Below are 14,984 nucleotides of genomic sequence, written 5' to 3' on the forward strand. Positions count from 1 at the left end.
CTCTGGGAGGCTGAGGCAGGAGTATTGCTTCAGCTTGGGGAGGTCAAGGCTGCAGTGAGCTGTGATCGCGCCACTGCACTCCAGCCTAGGTGACCAGAGCAAGACCCCATCTCTAAAAGAAAAAAAAATTTTTTTAAGTAGCTTTGAATATCGCCTCTCAACATATAAATGACTAGCATTCTCAAGGCAGTTAAAAAAAAAAAAAAACTCAAATAGTAAAAATTTCAATTAACTGAAATACATCAGTTCTAATTAAGCGTATAAATCCAATGTCTATGTGCTCAAAATAATAGATGCCACTTCTGACAAGTCAAGATAACTCATTACAGTATCTTTTTAATAGAGAAGTATATATGTAATACAGTAGTCTCCCTTATCTTCAGAGGATACGTTCTAAGACCCTCAATGGATGCCTGAAACCAGGGTTAGTACAGAACCCTATACATAGTGTATTTTTTTCCTGCACAGTCACATATCATACAATGTTTCAGTCATCATTGGACTAAATATGTAATGGTGGTCCCATAAGATTATAATGCTTATTTTTACTGTACCTTTTCTATGTTTAAATACATACTTACTAGATGTTATAATTGCCTATTCAGTACAGTAACATGCTGTACAGGCTTGCAGCCCAGGAGCAATAGGCTATATAACACATGGCCTAGGTGTGTAGTACACCATCCCATCTAGGTTTGTGTAAGTGACTCTAAGATGTTTGCACAATGACAAAATCACCTAACATATCTCTCAGTAGGTATCTTTAAGCCAGTTGTTAAGCGACATACAAGTGTACACGCATGCCCTACAGTGTGTATACACTGGACAGAGGGATGATTCAGGTCCCAGGTGGGACAAGGCAGGACAGCGAGAGACTTCATCATGTTACTCAGAATGGTGTGTAATTTAAAACTCATAAATTACTTATTTCTGGGATTTTCCTTTTAATACTTTTTTTTTTTTTTTTTTTTTTTTTTTTGAGATGGAGTCTTGTCCTGTCACCCATGCTGGACTGCAGTGGCATGATCTCAGCTCACTTTAACCTCCGCCTCCCGGGTTCAAGCGATTTTCGTGCCTCAGCCTCCCGAGTAGCTGGGATTACAGGTGTACACCACCATGCCTGGCTAATTTTTGTATTTTCAGTAGAGATGGGGTTTCACCATGTTGGCCAGGCTGATCTTGAACTCCTGACCTCAGGTGATCTGCCCTCTTTGGCCTCCCAAAGTGCTGGGATTATAGGTATGAGCCACCGCGCCCAGCCTCCTTTTAATAGTTTGGACCACGGGTAACTGAAACCACACAAAGGGAAACCATGGATAAGGGGGCCTACTGTACATCTCAGTGATTGGACTGAATACACACTGACCCCAGTACATGACTTAGAAGTTTGCTGTTCTTGTGGAAAACTCCCAATACCAGCTTAGTGTCTACTACTGTTTCTTTGTAGAGTGAAGTACAGAGGTAGGGTAATTCAGTTAATTGAAATACAACTCTCAATTGAAATTTCATTATTAATGAGAAACCTGTGTCCCTTCTTTCCACAAAACCCTGGCTACGGCTGACCATTTACTGGTTAATATCATCACTGGAATTGGAATTACAAGTGTTTTCAAATGATAGACGGCTTATGATTTCTGTATTGAACCTAGCCTGATAATGGACATGAAGAGGCTCACTGATGGCAGTTATGTTAAATTTTTATTTCTCTATATTTCATACTGCATGTAAGTATAGGTTCCTTTTTCTGAGATGGAGTCACGCCCTGTTGCCCAGGCTGGAGTGCAGTGGTGCAATCTCAGCTCACTGCAACCTCTGCCTCCTGGGTTCCAGAGATTCTCATGTCTCAGCCTCCCAAGTAGCTGGAATCACAAGAGTATGCCACCACACCCAGCTAATTTTTGTATTTTTAGCAAAGATGGGGTTTCACCATGTTGGTCAGGCTGTCTCCAACTCCTGACCTCAAGTGATCTGCCTGCCTTGGCCTTCCAAAGTGCTGGGATTACAGGCATGAGCCACTGTGCCAGGCCTGCATGTAAGTATACATTTCTACGTGTGGAAAGTGAGGAAAGAAACTGAAAAAGACATTCATTCAACCACACTTGTGTCACATTTAGAAGCCACATCAATAGGGGTAAGAGGTACAATGATATCGTCCATTTTCACTACAGCCCAGTCAGCTATGGCCTTGATGTTTACATGTTTAGTCTTGGTACTTTTTAAAGAATTAGATAGTCCATTTTAGGGAAACTGAAGCTATATGATTTTTTTCTGGTGTAGGGATTAATGGCTATATAGACTATTTCAGTAAGCACAGACTTTAAATTATTTTCATAGTTTTTTTTACATTAAAAAATTTATATAGCTGGCCGGGCGCAGTGGCTCAAGCCTGTAATCCCAGCACTTTGGGAGGCCGAGACGGGCGGATCACGAGGTCAGGAGATCAAGACCATCCTGGCTAACCCGGTGAAACCCCGTCTCTACTAAAAAATACAAAAATCTAGCCGGGCGAGGTGGCGGGCGCCTGTAGTCCCAGCTACTCGGGAGTCTCGAGGCAGGAGAATGGCGTGAACCCGGGAGGCGGAGCTTGCAGTGAGCTGAGATCCGGCCACTGCACTCCAGCCTGGGCGGCAGAGCAAGACTCCGCCTCAAAAAAAAAAAAAAAAAAAAAAAAAAAAAAAAAAATTTATATAGCTGACATGAATAGTTTTTATTTTTTTAAATCAAACTGATAAGTGAGTGAGAGATTATATCTTTCAATATAGAAATATATTTAGGCTATACATGCACTTCTATCAGATAAATTATATAATTCTAAAGTTAATTTCATCTATTACCTGTACCTTCTAAAAGTGTATGTACATTTCTATAAAATTCTAAACAAATTAAAATACTAAATCCCAGAAGAAAGGAACTAATTGCCATAAGAAACTATAAAGAGCACATGGGATGAATAAGCATTAGTATTGAAATTACAGATCCAAGCTATACTGTGGTATGCACAATCTGCCCCTTTAAATTGGAGGAATTTCTGTGAGTAGGACCAAACAGTAGCAAGTATACATCAATTAATGAAGTCTTTTTCCTTTGCTAAAAGAAAAAAAGTCACCAGCGATCGATTAGTTTGCTTCTATAACAAACTTTTCCCAATAAAGTGACAATTTTTTTTTTTTCCATTTTAGCTGCTATGGAATTGCAGTTGGGCTAGACGTGTAATTTATAATGTCATAACAGATTAAGGAGTCCATTGTTTTACAAACATCTGAAATTACTTTGAGAAATAAAGTTCAGAGTATCAAATATTTCATTAAAAAACACTGTACAAAAATCATGGACTTTATTATACATTTAAAAATCTAACTTTTTTCCTGAAGCCTTGTCAGTAAATACCTATTGTGACAAAATGAAAAAATAAGTTCTCCACCCCACATGTATACCAATACCATGATCACATAAAGTCGAGTTCTTCAAGTCCAATTCTAAAGTGAAACATTGCATGATTTTAAATTGTACACTGCATGATTAATAGTATCAGTGAAATAAGAATTAACCAATTCACTTACATTACAAAATCACCAAATATACAAAGCAATTTTGCACATTAGTTACAACTTAATCCCCAGTCTCACATTAACTGAAGTAAATTTCATGAGTGAAGCCACAGAGATTGGTTAAAAAGTATAATATAGTTCCAGTTTCAAATCTTTATGTATTATTAATTAATGTAGAAAACAGAAATCTCATGGGAGAAGAGTAAACCAAACTTGCTAAAAATAAAGGGTTGCTTTCTACAATTGGTGTGTTTAAATATTTAAAATATAATCTGAATGCTAAGAGGTTGTCTCAGAACCAACATTAATATTTTCGTTTTATTCAGGTGGCAGGTTTTACAATACACTAGCTCTTAGGATCTCTCGGCATTAATAATAGGATTCAAATTTTAAATAATACAGTTCCTAGATATAATGCAAAGTTAACTCAGATGCCTTTACCATATACGATTTTATCTTCCCTAGGATGCACATCCTACTGACCTTTTCTCAAGCATAATGGAAACACATTTACCACCCCTAGATTGTGGAGTCTGATGACTCTTTTGAAATTAAACAATAATCATTGCAGATGTGGCAAAAACTAGACTAGCTTTAGGGACTCTGTTCAAGGTAATAGCTTTAGTCCCTTGTTAGCAAGTTTTCAAAATTTTTAAAGGTGAGAAGGAATAACTGGTTTCCTGTCTACTGACTTCATTGCCATAGTTACAAACATACTGTTCATACAGGTAACAGAATGCATTGCAGAAGTAGGCAGGCTTAGTATCTTTTCTGTTTAAAAAGCAGTTTTGTTGATTTCTAACACCATTAAGTGTAAGTCTGAATGGAGAAAAGATATCCCAAAATCGAATCCAATTACCCTCAGAGCATCTCAAGAACTAGAAGGGATTTCAAAGGAGGATAACAATCAGCTTTACCACTAGGCAGAAACCCATAGGCAGCCTTTAAATAACAAAAAGAGCTTATTAAAACGGATACTTAAATCTCTGCAGTAATGGAATAGTTCATATAGTTCAATAGTAATGGAACAGAAGTTGAATCATCTAAAATTGTTAAACCCACTCATAATTTCTATTTAGCATTGGAATGCACTTTGATTTGACCTATGAAGATGGGTGTATTATTGTAGAAATGCCTGTGAACATGACTTAAAACAAACTACAGGTCTGTCCAGCATCCCTAAGTCTGCCAGTGCCCTTAACTCTAGCCTACAGTATGACCCAGGGTGCTGACAAAGGGCAGCACTTGCTACCATGCAAAGCACCAGCTTAGTACAGCTGCCTCCTAATGATGACCACCTTCCTTGTAGAGTAATAAATTTCATCTGAACCAAGTGAGGTGACAATTTGTAGTATAAACAAAAGACTTAATGGAACAGAAAGCTCCAGTCTCCAAAAGGTCTTAAAAACAGGACTTGCAATGACTACTTATGTGCTGGCAACAGAATAAATTCTAACTTCAACAAAACAATTGATACACTATTGTGAAAGCATTCCCTTTGGTAAGCACAAAATAAACTTTTTATCAAAAAGTATCTCATAAATTTCTACTTTTTTACTGTATGTTTTGGTAACATAAAGCATCAGTAAATAAACATTACACCCATTTGGCACATGGATAGAAGGAATATCATGATCCTATATATCATTATCCTATTCCTACAGAAAACAATGTACATAGTGTGAAACAGCCGAGTTATAGTTTGAGACCTAAAACAGATGCCATTTCTAATGCAGAACTACAAAGAAAAAACTGTATATCAAAAAAAAAAAAAAGAAAAGAAAAAAAAAAAGGCTTTCTCCCTTGTAAAATTATTAAAGTCTTAGTGGCTAACCTCTTGAAAAATTTGTAAATGTGTGACTATGTATTTTACTCACTATATTAACTTCGTGTATATATATATATATACTTTTTCATGTGAAACACATGAAAACATAATTTCTATTAGCAGTGTTAAAAGTGATTACAGAAAAAAAAATTAAGGTTTAACATAGACAACAGGCAGTAGAGAAATGTTATTTTAACCTTGGCACCAGGTTAAATCCTTCCTTGGTCAACTTCTCCTATACTCTACCAGGCATTCAATTCATTTTCAATCTTTCATAAAATTGGACCTTTTTCTCATTTGAAGAGTAGATATATTTACAATAATTAGTGCAAATTATTCTATTCTCATACATTAGTTATTGGCCTTTGTGGATATAAAGTGGTGATTCAGTACTTTATCAAAACATGGGATTATGAAAATACTGGAAATAACAGTCTGAAATTTAAAAGATTACATTTTCTAAACTAAACTCTGGGAATTTTTACTTTAAGCATGAAACATAATTGTTATAGAACTTCTTTTGAAATGTCACTTGACTTTCAATAAAAACTATTTCACACAATGCAGAAAATATAATGTATCATTCTATAGCAGTATCTTTGTCAATCCTAATCTAAAATGTATTTGAACAAAAAATCTTCTAATAAATTCCATTATCTTATTTTTAACCACTACTGCTCTGCAGCAGTAATTGAAGTCCCAACCTGAGAACTAAAAATATGACAATAAAATGCCAAGGGCTCTATCAATCTTGAACTGAAGACACTTAAGCTTCTTTCCTACTGGCATCAAGTGCAGTACATTAGCGAAATGTGAGCAATCCCAGAAAGTGCCCTGAGATCAACAGTACCACCTGCTACAATTTGAAACCTTAAGTGTAAAATCTCTGTTCTAATTATTTTATAAAAGTTCTATTGCACGTTTAATATTGTTAAAATATTTGCAAACTTGTAGAATTCTCTGTATAAAGGGCTTTAAACTTATTCAGCTAAATGCTTCCTCACTGCCAGCAAAATGTTCGTAATAAAAGAAAAGCATATCCATGAATGTCTAAGCCTGAAGAGTAAATGATTTCTTATGGTCATAGCCAATTACAATGCAAGAATTAAAAGTTCACAATCTGAAGGAAAAAATTATTGAGCAAATGTCTACTTCAGGGAGATGAGCAAGTTTTTTTTAGATGTTAATGCATAGTACATTATGTTTAAGGGGGAAAAAAGATCAATGCAAACCTAAGTCATCAAGGTCAATCCTTCTTTTAAAATGTAGCTACAACAAATAAGCAAATATAAAGCTTAGTATCCTCCTTGATATTTCAACACAGTTGTTACCTTGTGCCATTTCACCATAGAAACTGTCAAATTCCAAGGGGGAAATATCTACCAAAAGTTTAAGTTTATGCTTCTGACTCTCTCTTCTTTCCTACTTCTCCCAAATCACTCTCTTCTGACTGGCTACTGCTAAGGACAACAAACTGCCCCTCACTACTGGCTTGGTTTGGTCTACTGGATGCAGCTATCAGCCGACTTTGTTCTTCCAAGTCCTAGTGGAAAAGACAAAAAAGAAACTAAGTTACTTGTCTGGAGTCAAATGGCAAATTATGCAGTTAAGATACATTCTTGAGAGCCACTTCAGTTCTTCTGTCACAAATATATATGCATACTTCTGACAACCTGATAAAAAGAAAAGCTACACCCAAACAATACAACACCCAAATGAATTTTGGCACCATCCTATAAAAGCCAGCATTCAAACTAAAATATATGTTCTCATTTTCTTTTTTTACGACCAACAACCAAATAAAGCCCATCATCTTTTACCATAGTAAAACCCTCGAAAGGGATCACCCCACACTCCTTTCCCTTTCCAGCCCTTTTCTCCATCCCTGTCCAATTCATCTTGCTAAATCAGGTGTCACCTTCCCTCAGCCTAGCCTACCAAGAAAGCCTCACTTCAGTTCATCTTTGCCACTTCCCTCTTTGTCCAGAAAGAGAGCCCACAGCCAATGCTTACTGATCTGTTCTAAGTATCCCAGCTGTCTCCTCTTTACTATTCCTACAGTCAATCTGCAACCCATAACACGCTCTTACAATCTCATGGATCATTTAATGCATTCTTCAAGTTTTGCTCCAAAATTTGTCTTTTAAAATTATCCTGTTGGATGGACAATGATTTGACACTCCTGGCAATATTAAAAATACATATTTCATTATATATTTCATACAGCATATATATATATTTATTTCCCCCCATAGAAGGCAAAATGGCTTCCAGCAATGGCAGTTAAATCTATACAGCCTCTCAACTGCTTTGACAGAGACAACCTCCTCTGAAATATTAAAGTTCTGGTATATTTTTGAAACAGTCATATTACATGTCAACATAACTATAATGTAAACATCGTATCAAAAAAGAGATGTGACCCTTTTCTGCTATGGTATGAATCATCTGTTTATGAAGTGGCTGAACAAGCAGAAACAGTCCTTCATTTGGAAATTCAAATCTGAAAGTCATAGTGCTGAATTAAGTCTTCACAAACAACACACAAAGATCTAGACATTAGGACTGTATACCTTTTCAATCTGTTTTTGTTTATTGAGTTCTTTCTGTTGCTTCTCTTTTACTCTCTCTATTTCTTTTTGTTTTTCTGATGCCCTACGATCCTAAGAAACAGATGAATAAAACTAATGAATTAAACATGAAATAACTTTAAATTTTAGACATTTCAGTTAATATCACATTTGTAACCTTTCAATTTTTTTTTTGCATTTATACATAAGAAAGCACACCAACAGTTTACATTCAATGGTAATTATCCAAATTCTAAATGCTATGTTGGTAATAGTATCCACTGTTAATTGTTTAGCAAAATCATTTTGTTTACTTGCTAATATGAAAGAGCTAATACACTATTTTAGTTAACATTCTTGGAAAATCACGCATCTTGGATTCTTTTTTTTTTTTTTTTTTTGAGATAGATAGAATCTCACTCTGTTGCCCAGGCTGGAGTACAGTGGTGTGATCTCAACTCACTGCAACCTCCACCTCCCGGGTTCAAGTCATTCTCATGCCTCAGACCTCCTCAGTAGCTGGGACTACAGGTGCACCACACCACAGTCAACTAATTTTTGTATTTTTAGTAGACACGGGGTTTCACCATGTTGGCCAGGCTAGTCTCGAACTCCTGACCTCAAGTGATCCGCCCGCCTCAGCCTCCCAATGTGCTGCGATTACAGACATGAGCCACTGTGCCCCAGCCACATCTTGGATTCTTACCAGTTCAGCATGCAAAGCTATCTGTTTTGCCAGTCCAACAGAATCACATATCTAAAAAGGGAAAAAGTATGAAAAATTCAGGCAGTTCTCACAACAAAGCAAAAATGTCAAGTATCCAAATAACTGATGTAACTAGTTTTATAACGAATCCTAATACATTGCTTCAAACAAAAGCATATTTAAGAATGCTCAAGCCCCAAAACCAAGGCTTTGTATGTTTTCCTTGAAGTCTATAGGCTTCCACTGCTGACTCTCACCTTCATATACCCCATTTCTTGTTATGTCAAATTCATTACTGTCATAGTAAGGCCTACAAGGAAGATGCACACAGCTGCTAATGCTATTCTAAGCTGAAGACATCTGAAAATGGCTAGTTTTGGGAATATATTCCATTCCCAGCATAAATTAGAGGCTAAAATATTGCACCAGCTATCAGTGGCAGGGAAAACATGAGTCTGTAGAGTCAGAAGGCCCAACCCATCAGCTTGGCTCTCTTCAGAGATGCTTTGCTCAAGCAGCTCAGTCAGCCTAGGCAAAATTTGGGAGTTTTTTCCAAAAATCTTAGTTATATAAGAATTGTATTTACACAAAAAACTACAAAACACTGATGAAAGAGATTGAAGACATAAACAAAAAAACATCCCATGCTCATGGATCAGAATAATACAGCTAAAATAACCATATTGCCCAAAGCAATCTACAGGTTCAATGCAAATAGCCAAAGCAATCTTAAACAAAAAGAACAAAGCTGGAGGCATCACATTACCTAACTTCAAAATACATTACAAGGCTATAGTAAGCAAAACAGCAGGGGATTGTTATAAAAATAAGACATATGACCAATGGAACAGAACAGAGAACCCAGGAATGAAGCCACATATTTACAGCCAACTGATCTTCAACAAAGCTGACAAAGAACTTTCACTAGGGAAGGGATATCCTCTTCAATAAATGGTTCTGGCAAGATTGGAGAGCCACATGTAGAAGAATGAAACCAGACCCCTCCCTCTCACCATATACAAAAATCAACTCAAAATACACTAAAGACTTAAACATAAGACCTAACACTATAAAAATACTAGAAGAAATTATAAGGATCAGAGCAGAAATAAATGAATCTGACATGAAGAAAACAATACAAAAGATCAACATAACAAAAAGTTGGTTTTTTTGAAAAGATAAACAAAACTGACATTTAGCCAGACGAAGAAAAAGAAGACTCAAGTAAATAAAATTGGAGATTAAAAAGGAGACATTACAATTGATACTGTATAAATTCAAAGGATCATTGGTGGCTACTATGAGCAACTACATGCTAATAAATTGGAAAATCGAGAAGAAATTGATAAATTCCTGGACAAATACAACCTAAAGACTGAACCACAAAGAAATCCAAAACCTGAACAGTCCAATAACAAGTAACAAGATCCAAACCATAATGAAAAGTCTCCTGATAATGAAAAGCCCAGGACCCGATGGCTTTACTGCTGAATTCTACCAAACATTTAAAGAAGAACTAATACCAATCTTACCCAAAATGTTACAAAAAATAAAGAAGGGAATTCTTCCAAACTCATTCTACAAGGCCAGTATTACCTGATACCAAAATCAGACAAAGACACATCAAAAAAAGAAAACTACACGCCAATATATCTCATGAATATTGACGCAAAAATCCTCAACAAAATACTAGCAAACCAAATGCAACAACACATTAAAAAGATCATTTATCATGACCAAATGGGATTTATCCCAGGGATGTAAAGATAGTTCAACATATGCAAATCAATCAGTATGCTACATCATATCAACAGAATAAAGGACAAAAACTATTTAATCAATTACTGCTGAAAATGCATTTGATAAAATTCAACATCCCTTCATGATTAAAAACCTTAAAAAAAACTTGGTATAGAAGGAATATAGCTCAACATAATAAAAGCCATATATGACAGACTCACAGCTAGTATCATACTGAATAGGGAAAAACCAAAAGCCTTTCCACCTTATAGATGGAAGATGAGTAATCAGAAAAGAGAGAAAAAAGGCATCCAAATTGGAAAGGAAGAAGTCAAACTATCCTTGTTTGCAGATGATATGATGATCTTATATTTAGAAAAACTGAGACTCCACCAAAAAACTATTAGAACTGATGAATTCAGTAAAGCTTCAGAATACAAAATCAACATACTACATAGTAGCATTTCTATATGCCAACAGTGAACAATCTCAAAAAGAAAGTAATCTCACTCACAACAGCCACAGATAAAATTAAATACCTAGGAGTTAACCCAAGAAGTGAAAGATCTCTATAATGAAAACTACAAGCTGGGCGCAGTGGCTCAGGCCGGTAATCCCAGCACTTTGGGAGGCCCAGGCAGGTGGATCACTTGAGGCCAGGAGTTTGAGACCAGCCTGGCTAATATGGTGAAACCCCTTCTCTACTAAAAATATTAGCCAGGCATGGTGGCACACACCTGTAATCCCAGCTACTTGGGAGGCTCAGGCATGAGAATTGCTTCAACCTGGAAGGCAGACGTTGCAGTGAGCCAAGATTATGCAACCGCACACTCCAGCCTGGGCAATAGAGAGAGACTCTGTCTCAAAAAAAAAAACAAACCCAAAAAACTATAAAACCCTGATGAAAGAAACTGAAGAGGACACCAAAAATGGAGACATATTCCATGTTCATGGATTGGAAGAATCAATATTGTTAAAATGACCATACTACCCAAAGCAATCTACAGATTCAATGCAATCCCTATCAAAAAACCAATGACGTTCTTCACAGAAATAGAAAAATATAATCTGAAAATGTATATGGAATCATAAAAGATTCAGAAGAGCCAAAAGCTATTCTGAGCAAAAATAACAAAACTAGAGAAATCACATTACCTGACTTCAAATTACAATACTACAGAGCTGTAGTAACCAAAACGGCATGGTACTGGCAAAAAGAAAAAAAAAAGACACACAGAGCAATGCAACAGAATAGAAAATCCAGAAACAATCCGTACAACTACAATGAACTCATTTTTGACAAAGGTGCCAAGAATACACATTGGGGGAAAGACAGTCCCTTCAATAAAAACTGGATATCCATATGCAGAAGAATAAAACTAGACCCCTATCTCTCACCATATACAAAAATCTAATCAAAATGGATTAAAACCTTAAATCTAAGACCCCAAACTATGAAACTACTACATGAAAATATTGGGGAAACTCTCCAGGACATCAGTCTGGGCAAAAATTTCTTGAGTAATACCCCACAAGCACAGGCAACTAAAGCAAAAATGGACAAATGGGATCTCATCAAGTTAAAAAGCTTCTGCACTGCAAAGGAAACAATCAACAAAGTGAAGAAACAAGTCACAGAATGGGAGAAAATATTTGTAAACTACTCATCTGACAAGGGATTAATAACCAGAATATACAAAGAGCTCAAACAACTCTATAGGAAAAAACTTAATCTGATTTAAAACTGGACAAAAGATTTGAATAGACATTTTTCAAAAGAAGACTTACAAATGGCAAACAGGCATATGAAAAGGTCCTCAACATCACTGATCATCAGAGAAATGCAAATCAAAACTACAATGTATCATCTCACCCCAGTTAAAATGGCTTATAGCAAAAAGGCAGTAACAAATGCTGGGAAGCATGTGGAGAAAAGGGAACCCTTGTACACTGTTGGTGGGAATGTAAATTAGTATAACCACTATGGAGAAAACTCAGAGGTTCCTCAAAAAAGTAAAAATAGAGTTACCATATGATCCAGCAATCCCACTGCTGGGTATATACCTAAAAAAATGAAATCAATATATTGAAGAGACATCTGCACTCCCATGTTTGTTGCAGTTCTGTTCACAATAGCCACAATTTGGAAGCAACCTAAGTGTCCATCAACAGATGAATGGATAAAGAAAGTGTACACATACACAATGGAGTACTATTCAGCCAGAAAAAAGGAATGAGGTTCTGTCATTTGAATGGATGATATATGGATAAAGAAAATGTGGTACTTACATACAATGGAGTACTATTCAGCAATAAAAAAGAATGAGATTCTATCATGTGCAACAAGATATATGGAACATGGAGGTCATTATGTTAAGCAAAACAAGCCAGGCACAGAAAGACAAATGTTGCATGTTTTCACTTATTTGTGGGATCTAAAAATCAAAACAATTGAACTTATGGAGCCAGAGAGTAGAAGGATGGTTACCAGAGGCTGAGAAGGGTAGTGTGGGGATGGGGGGGTGGGAGGATAGTTAATGATAAAAAAAAAAAAAAAAAAGATAGAATGAATAAGACCTGGTATTTGATAGAACAGGGGGACTATGGTCAATAATAACTGTACATTTAAAAATAACTAAAAGACTATAATTGGATTGTTTCTAATATAAATGATAAATGCTTAAGGGAATGAATACTCAATTTTGCATGATGTGGTTATTATGCATTGCATGCACGTAGCAAAATATTTCATGTACTGCATAAATATATACACCTGGCCGGGCGAGGTGGCTCACACCTATAATCCCAGCACTTTGGGAGGCTGAGGCAGGCAGATCACCTGAGGTCGGGAGTTTGAGACCAGCCTGACCAACATGGAGAAACCCTGTCTCTACTAAAAATACAAAATTAGCTGGGCGTGGTGGTACATGCCTATAGTCCCAGCTACTCAGGAAGCTGAAGCAGGAGAATCACTTTAACCTGGGAGGTGCGGAGGTTGCAGTGAGCCAAGATTGCACCATTGTACTCCAGCCCGGGCAACAGAGCAAGACTCCATCTTAAAAAAAAAAAGAAGTGCATACACACACACACACCCCTTGTACCCACAAAAATCAAAAAGAAAAAAAAAAGATCATCCTACTTTCACCATTTTAGCTCTTAGTCTCTTGAGAAACTTTGTTAGTATGATATTCTCAATAACTGTTCTATTAAAGGTTTTTTTTCCAGCTGGGTGTGGCAGCTCACACCTGTTTAATCCCAGCACTTTGGGAGGCCAAGACAGGTGGATCACTTGAGGTCAGGAGTTCAAGACCAGCCTGGCCAACATGGTGAAATCCTGTCTCTACTAAAAAAATTAGCTAGGCATGGTGGCAGACACCTGTAGTCCCAGCTACTCAGGAGGCTGAGGTAGAAGAATCACTTTGATCTGGAAGGTGGAGGTTGCAGTGAGCCAAGATTGTGCCACTGCACTCCAGCCTGGGCAACAGAGCGAGAGTTCATCTCAAAAATAAATAAATAAATAAAATAAAGGTTATTTTCCATAGGAAAAAAAATACTAGAAGAAAACGAAGGGAAAACTCTCCTGCACATTGGTCTCGGCAAAGATTTTATGCCTAAGACCTCAAAAGTATAGGCAATAAAAATAGACAAATGGGACTTAAACTAAAAAGTGTCTGCACAGCCAAAGAAATAACAGAGTAAAGAGACAACCTGTTGAATGGGAGAAATTATCTGCAAACTGTTCATCCAACTGGGGACTAATATCCAGAATATACAACGAACTCAACAGGGAAAAAAATAATCCCATTTAAAAGTATGCAGAGGATATGAATATGTACTTCTTAAAGGACATAAAAACAGGCAACAGGTATATGAAAATTGCTCAACATCACTATTCATTAGAGAAATCCAAATCAAAATGACAATGAGTCATTCTTACCCTAGTCAGAATGGCTATAACTAAAAAGACAAAAAATAACAGATGTTGGTGAAATGCAGAAAAAAGGGGAACTCATACACTGTTGGTGGGAACATAAACTAGTACAACCACTATGGAAAACAGTATGGAGATCTCTCAAAAACTAAAAATAGAACTACCATTCGATCCAACAATCCCACTACTGGGTATCTACCCAAAATTAAAGAAATCTGTATCAAAAGGATACCTGCACTCATATGTTTACTGTAGCACTATTCACAATAGCAAAGATGTTAAATCAATCTAAATGTTCATTAACAGATAAATGAATAAAGAAAATGTGGTACATATACACAATGGAGTACTATTCAGCCATAAAAAGAATGAAATCATGTCATTTGCAGCAACATGGATGGAACTAGAGGTCATTATCTTACGTGAAATAAGCGAGGAACAAAAAGACAAATATCACATGTTCTCACTTGTATGTGGGAGCCAAAAAATTGATCACATGGAGGCAGAGAGTGGAATGACAGATAAGAGATTTGGAAGGCTGAGTGATGAGGAAAGGGGAGGATGAAGAAAAGTGGATTAAAAGGTACAACCATAAATTACGATAGAAGGAATATATTTAATATCTGACAGCAGAGTAGGGTGACTATACTTAACAAAAATG

At 36.4% G+C, this 14,984-nt stretch overlaps 1 protein-coding gene across 2 annotated transcripts in view; it reads right to left on the reverse strand.

The window, feature by feature from the left end:
* Positions 1-3,317: 3,317 nt before the first annotated feature.
* The window catches only part of APPL1 (adaptor protein, phosphotyrosine interacting with PH domain and leucine zipper 1), a 46,298-nt gene continuing 34,631 nt past the window's right edge, over positions 3,318-14,984 (reverse strand). For both annotated transcript variants that reach the window (XM_007984691.3, XM_073010012.1), the window contains exons 20-22: positions 8,653-8,703; positions 7,950-8,039; positions 3,318-6,919 (exon numbers count right to left, since the gene is read on the reverse strand). In XM_007984691.3, the coding sequence (XP_007982882.2) occupies positions 6,773-6,919; positions 7,950-8,039; positions 8,653-8,703 (288 nt within the window). In that variant the 3' untranslated portion in view covers positions 3,318-6,772. The remainder of the gene's footprint in view (positions 6,920-7,949; positions 8,040-8,652; positions 8,704-14,984) is intronic.

The sequence above is a fragment of the Chlorocebus sabaeus genome, chromosome 22 (genome assembly GCF_047675955.1).
Source record: "Chlorocebus sabaeus isolate Y175 chromosome 22, mChlSab1.0.hap1, whole genome shotgun sequence".
NCBI lineage: Eukaryota > Metazoa > Chordata > Mammalia > Primates > Cercopithecidae > Chlorocebus > Chlorocebus sabaeus.